Source organism: Dipodomys ordii, unplaced genomic scaffold, assembly GCF_000151885.1.
Source record: "Dipodomys ordii isolate 6190 unplaced genomic scaffold, Dord_2.0 Scaffold112, whole genome shotgun sequence".
Lineage (NCBI taxonomy): Eukaryota > Metazoa > Chordata > Mammalia > Rodentia > Heteromyidae > Dipodomys > Dipodomys ordii.
This window is the reverse complement of record NW_012267328.1, coordinates 6,110,604-6,134,024: the sequence shown is the minus strand read 5'-3', so window position 1 is coordinate 6,134,024 and position 23,421 is coordinate 6,110,604. Positions and strand designations below refer to the sequence as shown.

Below are 23,421 nucleotides of genomic sequence, written 5' to 3'. Positions count from 1 at the left end.
GGGGCTGGGTTGCGGGGCCGCGGGGCGAGACTGCGGGCGGCCTGACTCTGACGCAGCTTCCGGAGCCCGGGGCGGGATCGGTGGCAGGCCCTGCGGCACGGTGTTTATTATTTCCTCCTCCTCCTCCTCCGCTTCGGGGTCCCGGGCACTGTCCCCGAGGCGGGTTGGTTTGGTGTGTTGGGGGGGGGGGCTTTGGTTTACGTTCTGTAATTGCTCAAGGCTGACGCTCTAACCACTCGAGCCGTGGCTCCACTTCCGGCTTTTTGGTGGCTCCTGGGCGATGAGGGGCTCGCGGACTGCGGGACTTCCCTGCCAGGGAACCGCAGTCCTCAGATCTCAGCCTCCGGAGGAGCGAGGATGCCAGGCCAGGCTAAGCCACGTAACGAGAGAGGGGCGGGGGAGAGAATCTCATGAGTTGCCGAGGCCCCGGCCAGCGCCTGGCCAGCAGTTTTCTCCCTGTGCCAGGTGTGGTCACCCAGCCAGGGGCGAGAGCCGCCCTTACCCGGCCCGGTTGCGAACTGGGGTCCTGATTAGGTCCACCTGAGCCGCGGCTTCTCTCCCACCACTGGCACGTGGGCCTTTCATCCCATCCTTTTGGTTAAGTCGATGAGCCCAGTTTTGGCGTGATTCCATTTTGAGCTCCACAAGACATTAATTCTTGGGCTTCGTTGTGGCAATGCTGCCCCTCCCTCCCTCCCCCCCAAAAAAAGGCTTGTTTTTTCCCCGCCCCCCCCCACAGTTTGGTTGTTCATTTTGAATAGAGATTAAGGCTCTCTTTCTTGTTGCTGTTCTGGCTGTGGCCTCGTTCTTGCTACCTCAGCACAATGTTAACCGTGGAAGGAGAAATCATCTGGTTAGGGAGCCTGGGTTTAGTCTCCAGCTACCCGTCTTCTTCCCCACCTCCTCTAATTCCCCCATGGGTTTCTTGTTGCTTAGAACAAGTTCTGCTATCAGATTTTGACCAGGAGAATATACCAGCTAAAACGATACCTAGCATTATTTGTGGGTTTATAATAACAGTTCCAATGCCAGGAAGTTAGACTTCCTTTGGAAGTCATTGTTTCATTCAGTCTTTGCTGCAGTTAGGTGTGCGGCAGAATTTTTCATTATTAGCACCATTACAAAGCAGCTGTTTTTCTCTTCCAGACTTTTAGCCTCACCCCGCACACTGAATTCAGCATGGGGGAGAAGGCCGAGAACTTTAAAGTTCCAGAAGATCTAGTCAAGGGCTTAAAGGTTACAGATCCTCCAGAAACAGGAGGAGCCAGCCCAGCAGCTCCTGATCCCAGAGATCCGCATTCGCAGAGCAGGAAGCTCCAGGATGATAAGGGCAGTCTCCAGGAAGACCAGGTGGAAGAGGAGCACTTTCATGACTGTAGTGCCTCGTTTGAGAAGCCTGGAGAGCCTGAGACTGAGAGCAAAGCTGGTGAGGACCCCACTTCCTCAGAGCTAGACGAGGAATACCTAATCGAACTGGAGAAAGATATGCCAGAAGAAGAGAAGCAGGTAAATGTTGTGCACAATCTGCCTCTTAAACTGCTTTTAAAAATGAATAAATGTCAGCCAGCTGGGGACGGGATGTCTCATGCCAGGAGAATTTGTGAGATGAAGCCCAGCCCAGGTTACTTTTCTTCCCCCAGAAAACCAAGCAAGTAAGTGTGGCTGTAATCGTGTGCTTTGCCTGAGTAGAGTGACCAGTCCTGACCACAAGAGTAGCACTAGATCTGTCAGTAGCAGGACAGAGAAGCATAGGGCTTTGCAGAGAAATTCCTGTTTTTCTGGGAACTTTTATCTTGTACTTCAGAGTCTAAGTTGTTTTCTAATCTATAGTTTTGAGTGCCTGTACAGGTAACACCGCTTATTTCATGACCTTTGCTAGGGTTGAAATTTCTGATACGGACATTTTTATGACTGACAGTGCTTTTTTGTTGATCCCTAGCCAGCAAAGTAAGAGTTGAGGGTTTTTGTGGCAGCGTGGTTACAGAGGACAGTGGCTGGGTCTACAAAACAGCATTGCATTTAATGGTAGCTTTGTTTTGTTGAGCAGCAATGGGCTAGCCACTAAGCTGAGATGTTACTGAGTTTGAGTCCCCTCAACAGACTTTTGAAACATGTTACCATTCCCCAGAGTGGGGAAGTAACTTGCCTAAGATCGCACACCTGGAAAATGCCAGAACGGATTCTTGAACTCCTGTCCCTTTGATTTAGAACCAAAAGAAAACATCTTCCTAGAAAGCTTCTTTGCCCCAGAACTGACCAAAACAGAAGTCTTGATCTCCTTCAACTTTATAATCTCAGAGACCAGGAGTTTTAAATAGTTACATTGTCTTAGAGCTCATCTTAAAGAACCTGAATAATACAGTTAATGCCATCAGAGAGGGTGGAGATATGAATGTTGTGTGGGCCCGGGGCATGATTCAGGTGATGGAGCATCTGTCTGCAGGTGGAAGGCCTTCGTTTAATTGATTGATTAACGGGCTGTGTAAGAGGGTGGGGCAGGGAAACAGTGTGGGGAATGCCGGAAGTGGCACTGTGGCTCAAGTGCTAGAGCGCTAGCCTTGAGCTGAAGAGCTGAGGGACAGCGTCCAGGCCCAGAGTTCAGGCCCCATGACCGGACTCCCCCCCCCCCCCGGAAAAAAAAGCGTATTTGATTCAATTTTTTATTAATATAGAAGAGATACAGACTCAGCTCTAACCCTTCATACTGCAGATTTTCCTTGTGCACTCAGATGTAAAGTAAAAGAGGTATTCTAATCAGCTGCTGCGTGGGTTGCAGTTCTCACATTCTGACAGGTTGCACCCAAACTTAAAAGCACTTAAGTTTTCTAGCTTGAGCTAGATACATGTTTGTTTTTCATAAAATAATAATTCAAGTTTCCTCTAATATTTTAGCACATGCCTGGTAGATGGTGTTCTGCAATAGGTATATTTTACATCTTAGGTTTTTGTTGTTGTTGTTTTTCCCAGTAGTAGGGCTTGAACTCTGGGTTGGGCACTGTCCCTCAGCTCTTCAGCTCAAGGCTACCACTCTACCACTTGAGCTACAGCGCCACTTCTGGTTTTCTGGTGGTTTATTGGAGATGAGAGTCTCAACAGACTTTGCTGCCCGGCCTGGCTTTGAACCATGATCCTCAGATCTCAGCTTCCTGAGTAGCTAGGATGACAGGTGTGAGCCACCAGCGCCCGGCCATCTTTTAACTCAGTGAATGGTATGGTATCACACAGCTATGATATCAGATATTGTATCAGTAATCTAATAAAAATAGGTTTACTGTGTTTGCCAGGGAAGAGTGGTGGTTATTCTCTTTACAGGAAGTTTGATTTAGCATTGTTGTTCCATCACCTTTTGTCCTAATCGTGTTGTAAGTAACTCGTCTTCCTTATAGAACCGTAGGAAGCAACCCTTCATTTTAAGTCCTCAGTTTTCTCGTTGGTTCTTCAAAAAGGGCAGATGCTGTCCGTATTTCCCACTTCAGTCACTTTTTTAGATGCATGAAAAATCTGCACATTCACTACACACCAGGCTAATTCTAGAATTTAACTCATTCATCTGGCAGCCATCCATTAGTGCCCAGAATAAATAGAAAAAAATGTGTACAGACTGTGGTCACCAGCTCACGGCGCTCACTGCTGAACTAGGGGCAGCAGCTGTGCTTTCTCCTGTGTGTGAGTACAGTGTGGGGACCGTGGCCACATACTCTGTCCTGTGCAAGGTATAGCCCAGGTGCTTAGCATAGTGCCTGCACAATGCATGCCTTAAATGGAGGAACTTAGACTAAGATATGAACGCAAGACACTGTGTTTAACCCTTAAGGATGAAAATTTCTCAAGAGTTCATTTTAGTTTCAGACATGTGTTCTCCTCCCTGAGTCCTGTGGTTGTGTGTGTTGTAGGCAGGTAGGTAGATGTTACAGCATTATTGGTGATATCCATCCTGCCCACTTGGTTAAAGTGGTGTCCACTTCTTCCTGCAGCATAATTGTGATACATTTCCCATTGCAGTTACTACCTTAGGCAAAATGTTTCCAGAGGGTTTTGTGATTTTGGACAGGCTTGTTATGTATCCTGGGCTGGCAGAACTTACTGAGATGGTGGGCCTGGACAACCATGCCTGCTTCCTTCCTTCATTTTTTATTTATTTTTTGGTCGGTTGTGGGGCTTGAACTCTGGGCTTGGGTGCTATCCCTCAGCTCTTCAGCTCAAGGCTAGCGCTCTACCACTTGCGCCACAGAACCACTTCCGGCTTTTTTCTTTTTGCTTATGTGGTGCTGAGGAATCGAACTCAGGGCCTCATGCATGCAAGGCAAGCGCTCTACCACTGAGCCACCTTCCCAGCCCTTGCTTCCATTCTTATAGGTGGTTTGCTTCTTTTTTAGCTCTTTGTGGTAATTTCGCAAATATCTTCTTCCTATTTGTCAGCTGTGTGTTTAAGTTGTGCTAAAATGGGTAAATCCAAAGGTGCAGCTCAGTGGAATTGAGCTTATTCACCTTGTGCACCTGTCAACCACGGTCCATCTCCAGACTGCTTCATCCTGCAGAGCAAGCAGCCCCTCCCTCTCCCCTCCCACAACCTCTAGTAGCAATCATCCTGCTTTCTATGAATGGACATTCTGGGCACCCCATGGGAGTGGGTTCGCCCCACATCTGTCCTTTGTTGTCTGCCTTCACTGCTTGGTTTTCAGGAGCTGTGGCTGTTGTAGCATGTGTGAGGGGTTGGTCCTCTCTGAGGTTGCATAATTATCTCCAGGTATCCAGGTGCCACATTTGTTCCTCCCTCATCCCATCTGCCAGTGCATGGGTTGCTTCTGCTTTGGGTCATTTGATTGGTGATGTCGTGAACTTTGGTGCAGCAACCTGTTCAGTGTCAGGTATCTTTTGAATTTGTTATAGTGAAATGTTTTGTTGGAATTCACTTTGTTTTTCTATAGTCAGATTTATTAATCTTCATATTAATTCTGGATTTATATCAGTCAGCCATTCTCCATGCTGAAAGACCTCCAATCCATTCAGAGTTTATTCATATGCTGTCCTGTGGCTGTATTTTTATCTTATTTCCAGATGGCTGCTATGTCTCAGCACCATTTTTTAAAAATTGGCATTAGTTGTGCAAGGCGGGTCTCCTTGTAACATTTCCACACATTCACATGATGTTTCTAAATCAAATTTGCCCCTCTCAGGCTGGGAAGGTAGCTCAGTGGTAGAGTGCTTGCATTGCATGCCTGAGGCCCTGAATTCGGTTCCTCAGCACCACATAAGCAGAAATAGCCAGAAGTGGCACTGTGGTTCAAGTTGTAGAGCGCTAGCCTTGAGCTGAAGAGCTGAGGTACAGTGCCCAGGCCCAGAGTTCAGGCCCTACAACCCTCCCCCCCCAAAAAAAAATTGCCCCCTCTCTTCTTACCCACACCCCCACCTTCCTAAGACAGTTTCACCATGTTCCATTGTTCTGTTTTCCCACATGCAGATAAACTACATGGACCACATCCATCCTCATTCACCCTTTGTCCACTCTCTCCCCACCATTTCTACCTATTTTAATTTTCCTATCATTCTTTATTTAAACTGATTATACCAATGGGTTTCCATACCAGTTTCAAAATTCTACGTTTTCTTTAATGATCTATTAAACTTTAATGGCAACAAGCTGAAATGTTTGCGCTTTTCAAGGTTGGCCATCTGTTAAACTATTATTTGAAAATCTAAGTTTATAGCCGTGCACCAGTAGTTCTCTTCCACCTGTATCCCAGCTACTCAGGAGGCTGAGATCGGATCTGAAGATCCAGACAGAAAATTCCTGAGACTTGTATCTCCAGTTAACAAACAAAATACTGGAAGTGGAGACAGGGCCCAAATGGTAGAGTGCCAGACTGGAGAGGGAAAAGCTAAGGACACAAAGGTTGAGCAGGAGTTCAGGCCTTGTTACCCAAGAATCCTGTGTAGTAGGATTTTACTTTCGTGTATTCTTGTGACTATTGGACTGTTTTGTGTTGTTGGGTTTTGTTGGAGATACTAGAAGTTGAACTCAGGGTCATGTGCTTGCTAGGGTACAACTTGCTGTACAACTTGAGCCATATCCCTTGCCCTGGCCTCTTAAGGGTGTGTGTGTGTGTACACATACATGTACATACGCGTCTGTGCATGCATGCCTGTCTGTGCACACGCGCAACATTATTCCCTGGGGCTTGAATTCCAGGCCTGATCCCTGTCCCTGAAATTCTTTTTTTTTTTTAACTAAAAGAGTCTAAAGTTACTTTAGTAACTGTACATGCTAGTAGCCAGACCTTGGTTTCTAGATACCGTTTCAAACTAAAGATGGGGAGAAACCACCAATTCCAGGTCAAAGTACAAAATACTATACATACATAGAATAGTATGTGCACCTGAAACAAAATCCACTTTTAGAAAGATGGCGGTGAGGGGAGTGTTGCTCCAGCAGGAAGTCTGGGGAATTTGGATTGTGACATGAAAGAATCCCACAGGGAGGGGCAGAGGAGAGCGTGCCCAGGGTTCAAAAATCTAATTTGACTTAAGCAGCTGTTTCAAAGCTGTCATTGGTGTCTTGAAAATAACTAGGGAGCCGGGCGCTGGTGGCTTATGCCTGTAATCCTAGCTACTAAGGATGCTGAGATCAAAGCCAGCCTGGACAGGAAAGTCACAGAAGTGGCGCTGTGGCTCAAGAGGTAGAGCACTGGCCTTGAGCTGAAGAGCTGAGGGACAGCGCCCAGGCCAGAGTTCAAGCCCCACAACCGACCAAAAATAATATAGAATAGATAATAAAATGTAGAAATAGATTTACAATTTTACAAATTCTTTCTTGCTGGTTAAATTACTATCCGTTGTCAAAGTTCATAATCATCCTTTCAGCTGGGTGCCAGTGGCTCGCTCACACCTATAATTCTAGTATTTAGGAGGCTGAGATCTGAGAATCCCAAACAGGAAAGTCTGTGAGTCTCTCAGCTAGAAGTGTAGCTGTGGCTCAATTGATAAGAGTACTAGCTTTTAGCAAAAAATTAAAAGCGCAGGGACAGTGCCCGGGCCCTGAGTTCAAGCCCCCCCCCCCACATACACACACACATACACAGTGACACACAGTCATCATTCTCTGTAAACTTTTCACAGTGTTTCAGTGTATCCTGTGGTATGTATGCATTTATTTCAGCGATGTTTTGCTATTGGCTAAAGAACTCGAGGAGCTGGTGAGCCAGTGGCTCACGCCTGTCATCCTAGCTACTCAGGAGGCTGAGATCTGAGGATCACAGTTCAAAGCCAGCCCGGGCAGGAAAACTGGTGAGACTCTTATCTCCAATAAACCACCAAAAAATGGGAAGTGGCGCTGTAGCTCAAGTGGTAGAGCACTAGCCTTGGGCTGAAGAGCTGAGGGACAGCGCCCAGGCTCGGAGTTCAAGGCCCACGACTGACCCAAAAAAAAATTAATAGGGTTACAGTTTGGGGAACACCCAGTTCCTAAGAGTTGATACCTGTAAAGTAGGCGTGGATATAAAAAAGCTTAGATTTTTTTGCATATTTACATTGTTTTATCTTGGCTCTCTTTCAGAAGAGGAGAGGAGAGAGCACTAGACTAAAGGAGGAAGGAAATGAACAGTTCAAGAAAGGAGGTGAGGTGGTGTGATGGCACTAACGCCTGCTCTCCCTCGCCCGTCTTCAGTGTGAAGACTCAGAACATCTGGAAACACCTAGCAAGCCTGAGCGCCATCTCCACACAGCTCCCGACTCCTGGACTTGGTGTCTGTATTGTTTTACCTGCTCCAGGTCACTGTCGGCTGACAGCGAGCCAGCCTGTGTCTCTTGGCACAGGAGTTTTTCTTTTCTTATCCAGAAACCAGGAGTAATGCTCTCCATCTGTGGTTGGGGACAGCACGTGTGAGGCCTGCCTGGCTGTAAAGCAGAGGCTTTGCCAACAGCCCCACCTTCTGAGGGCCAGGTGTCCACTTCCTCCCCCATTGCCCGTCCTTACGCGGCAGCCGGCTATGTAAAGACAGTGGTGCAGCTCGCAGCTTTGGAGGCTGGAAGTCTAAAGGGCATAATGCCTGTGGCACTGAGGACCCCAGGACATAGACAGCCAGAGAAACACAGGGCGCGCCTGAGCTTCCCTCAGGAGATCCTATTCCCAGTTCTCACCCTGCCTCTCACATTGGACTCCCAGACTGGTGGCTGGCTCAAGCCTGAGTTCAAACACATGCCTGTAATCCCAGCAGGGGAAGGCTGAGGTAGAGATAGTTGAAGGACAGTCTCCGCTCTACGGTGAGGCCCTGTCACAGACAGATCTAGCAATGTTAACCTCCCCCGACTTAGTAGGTTCTCACTTTTTATCTGAGACCAAGACTGAAATTCAGTATCTAATGCTTCCATTGGCTGGTGCTCTATAACCTGAGCCCTGGCTCATCCTAGTTTAACAATCCTCCCTTCTTTTCTCAGAGACCTAAAGGTTCTTGACACATCCCCCCCCCCCCCCCCCCACACTTCCCACCCCTGCAGTGCTAGGGACTGAGCCCAGCACTTTGTACAAGTTCAGCCTGTACTCTGCCACTGAGATTACCCCAGCCCCAGAAACTTCTTCAACCTGAGTAATGGATCTCAAGCCTTACTCGCTTCCTTATCTGTCTAGTTCCTTTCCCCTGCCCCCCTTGGGAACCTCCTGTCTGAATCGCTAAGTCAGATGAGGCTGGCTGTCCAGGGTATGAGCAGCAGAGACATTGCTGACAGCGTGCAGTGTCTGCTCACCAATCCCAGGCCGTGGGAGATCGGTGGGAGCAGCAGGTCCTCAGCAGCAGCGCGGCTGCAGTGGTGGAGAGGCCAGCCTTGAAGCAGGCATCATTTTGTTAGCGAAGGGAGGAGATGTGACTGTCCCAGGCGCGACAGACCAGGACTGTAGTAGAGTGGAAGCCTTTGCGTGGGAGCTGTGCATTCTGGCACCTGTGGGATGCAGAAGTGTGTGGAATAAAACCTGATTGACTCTCACCCTGAACCCTTTCGTCCTAGATTATGTCGAAGCTGAAAGTTCCTACACCAAAGCTCTTCAGACGTGTCCCGCCTGCTTCCAGAAAGACCGGTCCATTCTGTTTTCAAACCGGGCTGCTGCGAGGATGAGACAGGTATGGGTATTTCTTAAGCATGGGGTCTCTGTGTTTTGTAGGGTGCAATTTCTTCCCAACAGCCACCACAGAGGTTTAAAGTTTCTGCTGCTCTTTTCCTGCCCCTATACTTCATTGATGAAGAGAGCACAGGAAGGCTGAAAAAAGTACCCTGTAATCATTGAAGTGGTTGTGTGAATACTTCTTTGGAAGGAGGGCTGGCAAAGTTTCCAGGAAACTAGGTCAGGTTCACGGTCAAGGAACCAAGTGGTGCGCATCCCACACCAGCGACAGCTGCTTGACTGAGGCCTCCAGAATTCTAAATAAAGACTCAGGCTCAAACTCCACACTTAAAGATGGTCATCCCCAAGTCGGGCTTTTCTGTTGAAGGCCATGCGCTACATAGGGAAGTGTCCAGCAGCTGGGGCGAGGGGGAGAAAGAAGCTGTATGTACTTTCACAGGACAGAGCCTGGCATGGCAGGGAGAGTGCAGGTGCATTTATTGCATGTGTTGGTGCACTAAATGTCTCACTTCCCTGTGTTGTCTGCACAATCACCATGCAAGACTGGAGAGATGAAAAAGTTTTTTTTGGGGGGGGGGGTCGGTCATGGGGCTTGAACTCTGGGCCTGGGCGCTGTCCCTGTGCTCTTTAGCTCAAGGCCAGCGCTCTACCGCTTGAGCCACAGCACCACTTCCGGTTTTCTAGTGGTTTATTGGAGATAAGAGTCACAGACTTTCCTGCCCGGGCTGGCTTTGAACCTCCATCCTCAGATCTCAGCCTCCTGAGTAGCTAGGATGACAGGTGTGAGCCACCGGCGCCCAGCCGAGAGAAGAAATTTTTTTTTTTTTTTTTTGTCGGTCGTGGGGCTTGAACTCTGGTCCTGGGCGCTGTCCTTCAGCTCTTCAGCTCAAGGCGAGCGCTCTGCCACTTGAGCTACAACGCCACTTCCGGTTTTCTGGTGGTTTATTGGAGATAGGAGTCTCACGGTCTCTCCTGCCTGGGCTGGCTTTGAACCGCGATCCTCAGATCTCAGCCTCCTGAGTAGCTAGGATTACAGGCGTGAGCCACCAGCGCCCGGCCTGAGAGAAGAAATTTTTAAAGCAAAGGTGCTGCTTGTTAAACTGGCTGAGGAATCTTAGCAGGAAGCTGTCTCGGGATTGGCTGGCTGGGGGTTTCTGGGTGCCGAGATCAGCTGTCTGCCCTCACCTGTTCATATTCATACTGCTTGGGGTCTAGCACCTCTACATATCTGGTTCCTTAGGTCTAGGGTGGGAAAGTGGGTTCTTAGATATAGATATGCAGAAAGGGTTTTTTTGTGTTTTTGTTTTGTTTTGTTTTAATTTTATTTTATTTTATTTGTAAACATACTGTACAGAGGGGTTACAATTGCATGGGCAGGATAATGCGTACATTTCTTACCAAGCATTGCAGCCTCCTCCTTTGTTTACCCTTCCCATCCCTTCCCAGCCTCCCCCCCCCCCCCCCCCCCCCCCCTCCCCCCCCCCCCCCCCCCCCCCCCCCCCCCCCCCCCCCCCCCCCCTCCCCCCCCCCCCCCCCCCGCACCGACGTTGTAAAGCTCGTTTTGGACATGACAACTTGTACTTCTCATTGTTGCATCAGATCCACCTGTATCCTTAAACAACTGGTTTTTCCCCATCTCCTCCACAAGTTATACTGACATCAAATATAGTGAAAGCAGGGGTTATACTGTGGGGGAGGGACATACAACTTGGGGTCTGGGTGCTGTCCCTAAGCTTTTTCACTCCAGGCTAGCACTCTACTACTTTGAGCCACAGCTCTACTTCCAGTTTTCAGGTGGTTAATTAGAGGTGAGAGTCTCGTGGACTTTCCTGGCCAAGCTGACTTCAAACTGCACTCCTCAGATCTCAGCCTCCTGAGTGAGTAGCTAGGATTTGCAGGCGTGAGCCACCAGCACCCAGCTTAGGAAGATTTTGGTGTTTTTATTTTATTTTTTGTATATATTTATTGTAAAGATACTGTACATGAGTAAGGTAGTTGAGTACATTTCCTATCGAGCATTGTTACCACCTCCTTTGTTTTTCTCTTACCATTCCTTCCCTCCCCACCTCCCACCTCCCTCTTCTCTCCCCCTCACCACTCCCCTACCCTGAAGTTACAAAGTTTTTCAACATAGTGTCTTGTATTGTTTTTATTTTAGAAAACTGCAACTTGTATCTAGCTGACTTTGGTCTCCAAATGATTTTAGGAGTGCTTTATGTGACATGAGCAAAGAAGTTCTACAGAATATCAAAATTAGGAAAAATAAGGCCATTTTTTTAAGTTGATGTAAACCAGTCTCATGCCTGACAGCAGTGGCTCACACTTGTGATTTGGGGAGCCGAAAGTGGTGGGGTCTTGGTTCCCTGCCACAGGCCAACGCAGGCAGAGTCCATAAGATGCAGGCTGGCATTCCAGTCTCGGGCTGTTTGCCCCTCGTCCACTGGGTCCCAGAGCGCAGATGGCACATTCGACTTGTTAGGGACTTCCTCGGACCGCCCTCCAGCCTGACCTCAGCCTCTTCCTTCTACCCCAGTGCCCCAGACCCATTGCTTTTTTTTGGGGGGGGGGGTTCCGGTCGTGGGGCCTGAACTCTGGGCCTGGGCGCTGTCCCTCACCTCTTCAGTTCAAGGCTAGCGCTCTACCACTTGAGCACAATGCCACTTCTGGCTTTTTTTTTTTCTTTTTGCTTATGTGGTGCTGAGGAATGGAACCCAGGGCCTCAGGCATGCAAGGCAAGCGCTCTACCACTGAGCCAACTTCCCAGTCCCCATTGCTTTTTTAAAAATAATGTTCTCAGGCCAGGCAAGCAGTACTGCCCACAAGGGCCTGCTCCTAGGAAATACTGCAGGCTTACTCGGGCTGAGGTAGGAAATCTGCGGGCTTACTCAGGCATGTTCAGGGACTCGAAAGAAGCCGGTGTCAGATGGCGTGCACCTGTCACCCCAGCTATGATGGGAAGTGAAAAATAGGAGGACTGCAGTCCAGTCACCTTGGGGCAGGAAGCAAGAGCCTATCTCAAAAATAAGCAGGGTAGCCGGGCACCAGTAACTCACACCTGAAATCCTAGCTACTCAGGCTGAGAGCTAAGAATCATGGTTCAAAGCCAGTCCAGCCAGAAAAGTCCCTGTGTGACTCTTTTCTCCAGTTCACCATCAGAAAACCAGAAGTGGTGCTATGGCTCAAAGTGGTAGAGCTAACCTTAAGAAAAAGGCCTCAGGGGGCTGGGAAGGTGGCTCAGTGGTAGAGTGCTTGCCTTGCATGCATGAGGCCCTGGGTTCGATTCCTCAGCACCACATAAGCAAAAAGAAAAAAAGCCGGAAGTAGTGCTGTGGCTCAAGTGGTAGAGCGCTAGCCTTGAGCTGAAGAGCTGAGGGACAGCACCCAGGCCCAGAGTTCAGGCCCCACGACCGAACCCCCCCCAAAAAAAAGAAAAAAAAAGGGCTCAGGGCCAGCACCTAGGCCTTGAATTCAAGTCCCATGACTGGAAAACAAACAGTATAAGCAGTTCAAAGCTAGCCTAAGTGTAAAAGTCCACTAGATTCCTCATAAAAGAAAAAGCAGAATTTATTAGTATGTTCTACCAGTGATCCGAATTCGTGTCTAACAGTTTTATTCGTAGCTGAAGAACTCCAAAATGTTTGCTTCTGTTACCACATTTTTTATTTGCACATGATCACAGTATATTGGGTCAGGTTTCCCTCAGTGAGAGGAATTGCGCAGCACCCATTTGCTGTGTGGACTCGGAGCTCCTTGTTTTCACAGCTGCTGGAGTTCTATTTCTAGGGTTGGGTTAGCGTGATTGCCTGGTGCGTGAGTTGGGGAAGTAGGTGGCCTTGCTAGACTTGAGTCTGTGCATAGAGGAGAGCTCTGCAGAGGAGAGCATTGTCAGTGTGGCACTTTGGGGGGAAGGGGACTCATTGTTGTGTGTGTGTGTGTGTCAGTGTGGCACTTTGGGGGGAAGGGGACTCATTGGTGTGTGTGTGTGTGTGTGTGTAACATTCCTGGGGCTTGAACTCAGGCCTGAGTTCTGTCCCTGTGCTGCTTTTGCTCAAAGCTCCACTTGCAGCTTTTTTTTTTTTTTTTTGAGTCTCCACTGCCTAGGCTAGCTTTGAACTGCGATCCCCAGATCTCAGCTTTGAGTAGCTAGGATTACAGGCGTGATACTGGATTTTTTGTTGTTTTGTTTATTAGGATCAAGCACCACACAAAAGTGACATTGTATGGGTACGATGCAGTGGCTTTAGACACAGCCTTCACCCTTACTTAGCTGCAGAACTTTTCCTTAACCCTCAGCCGTCACCTCATAATTATAAGTAATAATGAGTTAGTAAGGAGTCCATCCTGAGACTATCCTTGACTGGATTCAGAAGGGTGCTCTGCAAACCATTTAGTATGTAGTAAATAAAGATAATGGGCATTATGGGAGGAGAACATGATTTGAACCAGCTTGCTTCTATAATACGGAAAACGTAGACATTTCATCCGGCATTCAATCCGGCCTGCTCCTATTTTTGATGAGAAACTATGCCTAAAGAAGTGTAGCGTGGTCAGCCTTAGGCAGAGGGCAGTACCAGAGCTGGGACAGAATCCAGTTCTTTTGATTGCTAGTGTCCTAGCTTCCACTACGCCGTTTTTAAATCCAGCAGGTTAAGTTAGTTGATACTTTGAGTTGTCTGTGTATTCCATCTAGAGTTCTAGTCAGGTATATACAGTAGTAGCAAGTACCTGTTGACTCCGGCTGCATGAAGATCTGTACCAGGTGCAATTACAGCGTCCTCAGTGCTGCTTGGAAGGCAGCATGAGCAGCCAGCCAAGAGGACCGGTGCCATAGCGGGGTGTCCTCGGTGCGGCACTTGGCTCCAGCGTCTCTTGCTGGTGTAATAAGTCAGTTGGGACAGTTGGGGAAAGTCGACCATTTGTTACCAGGAGACTTTCGAGTCAGAGCTATCCCCACGCTAATTCTAAATGTTCTCTTGGAAGTGGCATGTATTTTTATGTCGTTTATTTGGAAAGCTTTGTGTGTGTCCCTAAGCAGTTACTAATGAGCAGATGGTGTAGACAGGTCTTGGAGCACTGAGACAATAAGCACATTAATATAACACGTTAACGTTGTTTTCCCTTTTAGGACAAGAATGAGCTGGCCATCAGCGACTGCAGCAAAGGTACACGTGTGCTCTTACCTTCTTGCCTGCCAATGTGTGAGCACGTTGCTCAGCTAGAGGGATGGACAGGGGTCTGCGCACTCGTAGATGCGCCCCCTTCCTGCAGGACAGCGTTTGCAAAAGAAGGCACTGTGGGTCACGCCCCAGTACGCATGCTGGGGTAACTGTTTCCCACAGCAACAAACGTGAAAATTCAGAGCTGCCTTTCCAACAGAACTTATGTGGTCTGTGGTCCGTAGGCTTCAGAACTTCTGTGAGGTCCCACTGGAGATCACAGCTGCCGTGGGCATTGTTGTCTGTGTGTGGAGAAGGTCAGCCATGGTTAAGGGACAGGTCCTACTTTCCTGCATCTCCTAGACACTTAATGTAGTACACCACGGTGTCCTTCAAACTTGTTTTTCCTCTTACAGTCTGTGCTTGGGAGACTAAAGCAGAAGGACCTCCACAGCCCAGACCCATCTCAGCCACCACCCTGGGAGGATACCACACACTACTCAGAGTTGATTCCACACTTTTTTTTTCTTTCCCATGCCAGCCCTGGGCTTGAACTCTGCCTGGGCACTGTCTGAGCTTTCAAGGTTGGTGTTCTACCACTTAAGCCACACCTCCATTTCCAGGTCTTTTGGGTTAATTGGAGCTAAGAAGTCTCATAAACTTTTCTGCCCAGGCTGACTCCAAGCCACAATCCTCAGATCTCAGCCTCTTGAGTCATTAGGATGATAGATGGCATGAGCCACCAGCACCCAGCAGCTTTCTTCCTAGAGTAGCTCTGCCAAAAAAATCACACTGTTGCTTCTTGTCACTCCATAAGGAACAAATCAAGACTCCCCTCCAGCCCTGTGCCGGTCTCTACATGCCAGGGTTATTCTGGTGTTAGTACCTTCACTCTTAGTGCCTCACACCAGTTCACTCCACCTGACCTTCCTCCAGCGGTCCCCTCTTGTCTGTACCCTGAAGCCAGCTCTTACTCTGCGTTACCTTGGCCATTTCTTGTCCCATGCACTCTGACCACACAACCATAGCCATGTGCTGGAATAGTGAGCATTCAGCTTCTGTCTTTACCGCTATAGCCCATACACGTCCCGTCTGCGGGAAGCATGAATGAATGAAAATTATGTGAAAGGGAAAAAAGTTTTAAGAGTCAGGACATTACTTCCTAACAGAAGAGAGAACTCAGGAACAGGAGCCATGCAACGTACTCCACCCCAAACACAGCAGTTATTAGGATCGTTGGCGAATGGAAGGGTGAGGCTGGAGCCCAAGGCCTTCACCTGCCGGGCAAGTGCTCTGCCACTGGAAGGAAGAGCTGAGAACCCAAATGACGGAAAGGCCCTGGCTGTGTGTGGAGGACCCGGGCAGGTTTCGGGCTGTGACCTCAGCAATGAGGCCAGAGCAAAGGTGTCGTGCAGCCTTTCCTCCCCATCTCTGCCGCCAGTCGCCTTGCGCTGAAGTGCTGCGCCTGGCTGCTCCAGCTCGGTGAAGGGCAGGGCCGGGCCGTGGTCAACCAGATCCACCTCCCCCCACAGACTTTATTTTTTTTGCCAGTCCTGGGGTTTGAACTCAGGGCCTGGGCACTGTCCCTGAGTTTCTTTTGCTCAAGGCTAGCACTCTACCACTTGAGCCACAGCGCCACCTCCAGCTTTTTCTGTGCATGTGGTACTGAGGAATCGAACCCAGGGCTTCACGCATGCTAGGCAACACTCTACCACTGAGCCACATTCCCAGCCCTGATCTTTATATTTTTAAATGGTTGGAAATTAAGGCAAAAGAAAAGTACTCTTTCAGGCTGTGTGAGCCGCGTGGCGCTGCGGTCTCCGTGTGGAGGTGGTGTTTGTAGGAACGGGCCACCTGTGTGCATGGTGCTTGCACCAGCCTTTCCTCCTCGGGGCCGCCGGGAGCCACTGGCTGGGGGGAGGTGGCGGAGGGGGTGTGGCCACGAAGCCCCACCTGTCTGTTGTCTGGTCAGCCTCAGGTATGGACACAAAACATGACTCTTGCCACGCCCTGGGAGGATGTGGCGCTGAGACGGGATGCAGCCATTGGTCTGGGCTGGCCACGCTCCCTGCCGTGACAGTTGCTGCTTCTCTCTCCACAGCAATTCAGCTAAACCCCAACTACATCCGAGCAGCACTGAGGAGAGCAGAGCTGTACGAGAAAACAAGTAAACTAGACGAAGCCCTGGACGATTATAAATCCATATTAGAAAAAGATCCATCAGTACACCAAGCAAGAGAAGCTTGTATGGTAAACCCTAAGTGCTCTCTTCCTGTGGCCATCCTTCTCTGTATGTCTGTTCTCGTGTCTTAAGACACACGGATGAGAAAGCTTTACATATGAATAGTACCCACGATCCAGTCTACTTAAATATACCACTGTAAGCCTCTCATTCCAGTCCTTCTGGAAACTGAACCACACGTTCACAGAGGTTCTACTTTGGTTGAGGCACTGGTAAGAAAAATACAGGAAAACTAGACAAAACTGTTTTTGTGTAGCTCATTCATAAACACGTTTGACTTTTTGTTTAGTTAATGGACCGTGTGTGTGTGTGTGTGTGTGTGTGTGTGTGTTTTGGGACTTGAACTCAGTGCCTTTTGCTTATCTGTCAAGGCTGGAACACCTGCTTCTGGCTTCTTGTTCTAATCCTGAGGCTTGAACTCAGGGACTGGGTGCTGTCTCTGAGCTTTTTTTGTGCAAGGCTATTGCTCTACCACTTAAGCCATAGCTCCACTTTTGGCTCTAGTGTTTGATTGTAGATAAGAATCTCAGACTTTTCTGCCCAGGTTGGCTTTGAACCAAGATGCTCAGATCTCAGTCTCCTGAGTACAGGCTAGGATTACAGGTGTGAGCTACCAGTGCCCAGCCCGATCTTATTTTCACACCAGATTTTTAAATGTTTCAAAATCAAAATAAAGGCAAAGGATCTCTCACCAATTGTTTCTTTTTTCCTCAGAGATTACCCAAGCAAATTGAGGAACGTAATGAAAAACTAAAAGAAGAGATGTTAGGTAAGTTTGCTTCCTTACGTTCTCTCAGACAGGGGTGAGGGTCTGTATTTCATCTGCTCAAGGAGACAGCAGCTAGGAAGAGCTTTGAGACCTCTCTCTCTCTCTCTCTCTTTTCTTTTTGTTGTTGTTGTGGGGCTTGAGCTCCAGGCCTGGGCGCTGTCCCTGAGTTCTTCAGCTCAGGGCTAGCTATTTACCACTTGAGCCACAGCGCCACTTCTGAGACCTCTCTTTTTGCCAAGGGTACCAATACCAGAGAGGGTTACTTCTTACCTATTTCTTACTCCAGAAAGGGCAGCATAGTTGAGAGGGCATCAGCTTTTTCACAAACTTAATTTTCTATTAGGGTTTTCTTGGAAATGTTTACTTTCAAGAATATAAATATATGGCACTGGGAAGGTGGCTCAGTGGTAGAGCGCTTGCCTTGCATGCTCGAGGCCCTGGGTTCGATTCCTCAGCACCACATAAGCAAAAAGAAAAAAGCCGGAAGTGGTGCTGTGGCTCAAGTGGTAGAGTGCTAGCCTTGAGCTGAAGAGCTGAGGGACAGGGCAGCGCTCCAGCCCAGAGTTCAAGCCCTACAACTGACAAAAAAAAAAAAAAAATATATAAATATAATTGAACTTTCGATCTGGAACGTCACCACCAATCTGTCCCGTAATGGGTTAGAAACATTGGATTTTGCCATCCTCCACCCTCCAAGGTTTAATTCATTTCACTTAGGGTCCAGGAATTCCCACCAGTAATGGCTAGAATGAAGGAAGCTTTTGTCTTGAAAATGGCACCCAGACACTGTGTATGTGTGGCTCATGCCTGTCATCCTAACTATACTCAGAGGCTAAGATCTAAGGATCGAGATTCAAAGCCAGCCTGGGCAGAAAAGTCCATGAGACTCTTTCTCTCCAATAAACTACTCAGAAAAACCCAGAAGTGGCCCTGAGGTTCAAGTGGTAGAGCACTGCCTTGAGCACAGAGAGGCTCAGAGACAGAGCCAAGGCCCCAAATTCAAGCCCCAGGACCAGCAAAAAAAGAAAAAGAAAAAATGGCACCCAGAGGCTCTTTAGTATTCAGAGGCAGAGGGTAGGAGTGAGGACAGAGGCTGAGGTGCAGGCAGATGGATTCTTTTGATTTTCTTTTGCCAGAAACATTTTGGGTGGAGTCGTAGCTCTGGTGAGCAGTCTGCCCAACAGTCCTGCACAGAAAGCTGGTGCGATGTATCACCTGACGGCTCGGTGCTCCTGTGTTCTCCTTTCTTCTGACCACTCCTAGCATAGATAGCACATAGCCTCAGATCCTGAGAGCGAGGACACCTCTCCCAGAGGTGGCTTAAGTAGTGTCTAGGCTCCGGCCGAACTGCACAGGCTCGATCCTCCGGATGCTCTGGATCGTGGGTGTCCTGGAAGCCAGGCGCCTCTTCGCCCTGGGATGCCTGGGCCTTGCATGGGCCAAATCAGACCTGTGGTCTTTAAATACCGGTAGTACTTTCCCTTGCTTTTCTGGCACTGTGAATGAGCTCAGGACAGCCCCTCTGTTCAGACAGTGGCCGTGTATGGCTTCACCTTGTATGACCCCTGGAGTTGGGGTCACCTGATTCACTCTGTCAGTTTGTGATCTTTTTTGGGTTCGTTATTGTTTTTGCCAACTCTGAGCCAGGCCATCAAGTGCTGAACGTGAGCTGGCTCAACCACCCAAAGCTCCCACTCTCATTCTCCCAAAACAGCTAAGCCCGGGCGGCCCTTCTCTCCCCGGGGTGCTGCTATGAGGATCTGGAGACAGAAGCTGGCCCGGAGTCCGTAGGACTCCTTCAGCCAGAAAGGCCTCTTTCAGTGTTTTGCCCTGGTCCAGCCAGGTGGTGGTTAGGCGGACTGTGGGAAGAGCTGGATCTCTGAAGATGGGGTTCTCTTCCTGTCTTCTTCCCCTGTCCTCATAGACACAGGAAGCAGAAGACAGACCTAGGGGGGAAATTAAGGCAGTTTAGAAAGTAGCCCTTTTTCACCCATCCAGTGAGATTTTCCAGAACATTCCCATTTCAGTCTGCCCCACTGCGCCATGTGTCCCTTCGTGTCTCTGAAATCGACCTTGACCTCACTCTGTGGGCCTCGTGTACCCCAGAACAGCTTGAGACCCAGCGTCCCATGTGACCTCCCACGTGAGGGGAAGAGGGCACTGGGCCGCTGAGCTGGACCCCATTTCCCCAAAACGCCAGGATTGGGGGCAGCTTGCACCCCAGAGGGCCGTGGGGGCTGTCTCCTGAGCAGCGGGTCGCTGCGACCCGAGCAGAAACACTGGTGGTGGCAAACCTGGATGATCCCATAACATACTTAGAGCTTGGATCAGTCAGACGAGGAGGCGAGGACGGGGGTTGTCTCCCTGCAGTCATTTGCATTTTTTGCTTTTACATTGCAGGTAAACTAAAAGATTTGGGGAACTTCGTTCTTCGACCCTTTGGGCTCTCCACAGAAAATTTCCAGATCAAACAGGATTCCTCTACTGGCTCCTACTCTATTAATTTTGTTCAAAACCCAAATAACAATAGATAACAAAGCTGGCAGTGGTTGTACCCGCTGACTGGGAGGTCGTGCGCTGCTTGCTGTCTGGAGGGCAGAGCCCTGCACTTTCCATTGTCAGAACACCCTAGCTAAGAGCACCGCTCCCGTACAGGCTCCCCCACTGCTCTGTTGTTTGGCAGGGAGAGTTGCCCGTCCTGCCGCGAGCCTGGCAGGTCTGCGCACACTGCTCCTGCCCTGGCTGCGCGGGGGAAGCCTGCTGTCCAGGCCGAACTTGGCGCCACACAGTGCCCTGGTCTGCAGACTTCTCCCCAGCCCACTAGACATGCTGCACGGGGTCCCTCAGACCCCCTGCCCATATGAAGCTCAGAGGCTGCTGCGCGGGGTCTCCAGCCTTCCCCGACTTCCTCTGTAATAAAAGCACTCTAACAGTCTGGGCTGCGTTGTGGTATCTGTCCCCATGGCAACAGCAGTCGGCCTTGTGGTTGGGGGTGGCTCTTGTGGCTGGAGGGGGGCGTAGTCTTGATCTCAGGCAGGGGTGCAGATGCTGACTTCCACAGATGTGCTGGAAGTTCTAGTTGCGCTGCCGTTCAGCTGGGTGGTACAAGCCAGAAATTCCACTCCACTAGCCATCTCGGCCCTCTGCAGCTTTGCACAGATCATCACGATGCTAAATAGTGGCTTTGCCCAAGTGTCAGCCTTGGTATTAAGGCTCAGAACAAATGGAACGTTCTTTCTCAGCACATGACACCCAGGGTCTCGAGGACAGCTGCGCATCCATGACCGCAGATGTCGCTCGAGTGCTGTGGGCAGTGAGGGGTCGGTCGCGCCCCCCAGGGGAACGCGGCACCCTTCCCGTTTCCCAAAGCCCCTTTCTTGGGAAGAGACGGTGGTAACAGCCCCAGCTCCTGCTGGTTTGCCAAATCACCTTCACCCTGATAGCTCTTGTGGGGGTGCCGGGGGAGGGAAGAGGGAGAGAGGGCGGGGTCAGACTTTCTTGCATGTGTGTGTTTGGGGGGGGGTATATTGAGACAGGGTCTCTAGCCCAGGCTGGCCTGGATTTCAGCTGCAGACTCCCAAGAGCTGGGATTACAGGTTTGTACCACCAATTGCATGCTTTATGTTAATCTGAAGTCCATTTTCCCTAGAAATGTGCGAATTAACACTGTCCACTGCCTAATGCTATTAATGTTCCCAAAGGTTTTAATCATAGGACCCCATCTTACTCAAACCCTAAGGACTCTGGTAGAGCAGGTGCCTAGCTAGCGTGCACGTGTCCAGCACAGGGGAGAAAACTAACAGTTCTGAAGGATCCTGATACCTAGAAAAGTCAAACTTTATAAAATGTTCCTAGCTAAGACACTTAACTGTTTCAGACCAGCCTGTTCCTTCCCAGATAGAATATTTTCAACAGCTGCTTTGTGTTAAAAGACGAACCCTTCATGAAAAATCCCAGAGCAGAGCCATGATGTAGCTGGTGCAAACCTTCAGTATGTGGCCCAAAAGTTCACAAGATTCATCTGTCTGTGCCAGTAGTGCTGTCACTTGTGACAGAATGACAGGAAAGAAAGCACTCTGATGCTGTGAGCTAGCACCAAAAGAACCTTGGGCCACATTTTGAGAAGCGCTCTGTGTCAGACGCAGACAAGCTCCACTGGCTGGGACCACTGAAGGACAGGGCGTGGCCTCATTTGCCTAGAGGTGACTATTGCTGTAGAGGTCAGGCTTCCTAGGCTTGACTCTCTTTGGCCAGCACCCCAGAATGTGTATTAACAGCAAGGCCGGCATCGCATGCCCGTGAGGGCCTAGCAGTGTCTAGAAAGCAAAGGGGATCTCAGTAGTGCTCAGGAGTTTGAGTATGGTATAGCACCATTACTCCTCTTATCTCCTAAACCTGTAGGACACACTTAAGACCTTTTGAAAAAAGTTCATACAAAGTTCTGGAAGCTTGCAAAAACGGTGTGTGTAGGAAACTTGCTGCCACCGCTGCTGATAGGCATGATTTTAAAGTTCTTCCCCCACCTCCAAGATATACTAGAATTTACTTCTATTAGTGCTGGGGATTGAACTGGAACATGGTATGCACATCTATACCTCTGTACCCCGACACCCCATGATTGTGATCAAACTGATACTGTGCATATTTTTATTACTGCATTAGGACCAAGTTTTCAGTCATGTTTTATAAGTCGCTTTGAAGACCCTGACACATCCTGTAAGATTCTGTGTTGGGCTGAGGATGCAGCTCAGGTATAGAGCACCTGAGTACAAGGCGGCCCTGGGCTTGACCCCCAAGACTGGGAAAATCGTGTTTCCCTATCAAGTGCCGAGAGAGTAGACCGTGGGTTCCTAGGAAGGAGGGGCCATGTTTATATTCTTCGCACCGGCACCTGTACTGGGGATTTAGTAAGTTACCAAAACACATTCCATACAAGTTGGTCTCCACATGAAGTCACTATCCAAAGTGCAGGCCTGTAGTCTGGCCCTTGTTGGTGCCTGATTTTAAAAAGGTCTAAGCTGGGCGCTGGTGGCTCACACCTGTAATCCTAGCTACTCAGGAGGCTGAGATCTGAGGATTGCAGTTCAAAGCCAGCCCGGGCAGAAAAATCCATGAGACTGTTTATCTCCAGTAAGCCACCAGAAAACCAGAAGTAGTGCTGTGGCTCAAGTGGTAGAGTGCTTGCCTTGAGCAGAGGCTCAGGGACAGAGCCCAGACCCAGAGTTCAAGCACTAGGACTGGCAAAATAATAAATAAAAATGTCTATGCTACTAACCAACACCCATTTCCCCAAGACGTAGGTGCTGATCACACCTTTTGTCAGGACAGCAGCGGTGTCAGTTCATCACAAGACCAGCAAGTCAGCTTTCTTCCGCGTGGGCCGGCGAACATTCCAGTGGCGGTCTTGCAGGTAATGTTGGCTTCTGGCAAATTTCAAGGACTCAGCTGGGGTTTCTCCAGTGAATTCGTCAGTTCTATTTGGGAAAGGCTTTGTGAAAGGGTCACATTAAGCCAGTCTCATCTATTCTTCCTTTTGTGGTGCTCTTCCACTGACCTGCATTCCCAACCCCTCCAATCTTTTAGTCACGCTAGTATTCAGCTGTTTGCTTCCTGGTTCAGTTTTGCATTGGTGAGGACTTGAGACTCAAAAATCTCCAATTGGCCTTTGTTTTTGGCTTCCCTCCCCCAGATCACATTTTCATTGGGCCCTGTGACCTGTGTCAGTATTAGCCCTGGTTTTCATACCCATATTCCTAGCTACTCAGGAGGCTGAGAGCTGAGGATTGCAGTTCAAAGCAGGCCCAGATAAGAAAGTCAGTGAGATTCTTTTCTCCAGTTAGCCACCAGAAAGTGGAACTGTGACTCAGAGCCGAAAAAGCTCAGGGACAATGCCCACGCTGAGTTCAAGGCCCACAAATCTCTCTCTCTCTCTCTCTCACACACACACACATTGTATTATTGCAAAAAGCTCTTATGGTGGGTTTTGTGTGCAGAACAGTGGGGCGCTGGGTTCATTTTACTGCTGGCCTGCTGTGTCAAACTCCAGCCCCTTGTGTGGTGTGGCGTCTCCCAGCCAGAGGGCTGCTTGTGGTGCTGGGTTTTTAGCCTTTGTTCCTTTTTCCACTCCTCCCCTGAATGCCAT

At 49.2% G+C, this 23,421-nt stretch overlaps 1 protein-coding gene across 1 annotated transcript in view; it reads left to right on the top strand.

The window, feature by feature from the left end:
* Positions 1-20,214, top strand: part of Ttc1 (tetratricopeptide repeat domain 1) — a 20,650-nt gene extending 436 nt beyond the window's left edge. Inside the window, exons 2-8 of the mRNA XM_013028660.1 lie at positions 1,147-1,506; positions 7,553-7,613; positions 8,998-9,110; positions 14,238-14,274; positions 16,370-16,518; positions 17,225-17,279; positions 19,680-20,214. Of these exons, the coding sequence (XP_012884114.1) occupies positions 1,180-1,506; positions 7,553-7,613; positions 8,998-9,110; positions 14,238-14,274; positions 16,370-16,518; positions 17,225-17,279; positions 19,680-19,813 (876 nt within the window). The 5' untranslated portion in view covers positions 1,147-1,179 and the 3' untranslated portion in view covers positions 19,814-20,214. The remainder of the gene's footprint in view (positions 1-1,146; positions 1,507-7,552; positions 7,614-8,997; positions 9,111-14,237; positions 14,275-16,369; positions 16,519-17,224; positions 17,280-19,679) is intronic.
* Positions 20,215-23,421: the final 3,207 nt, after the last annotated feature.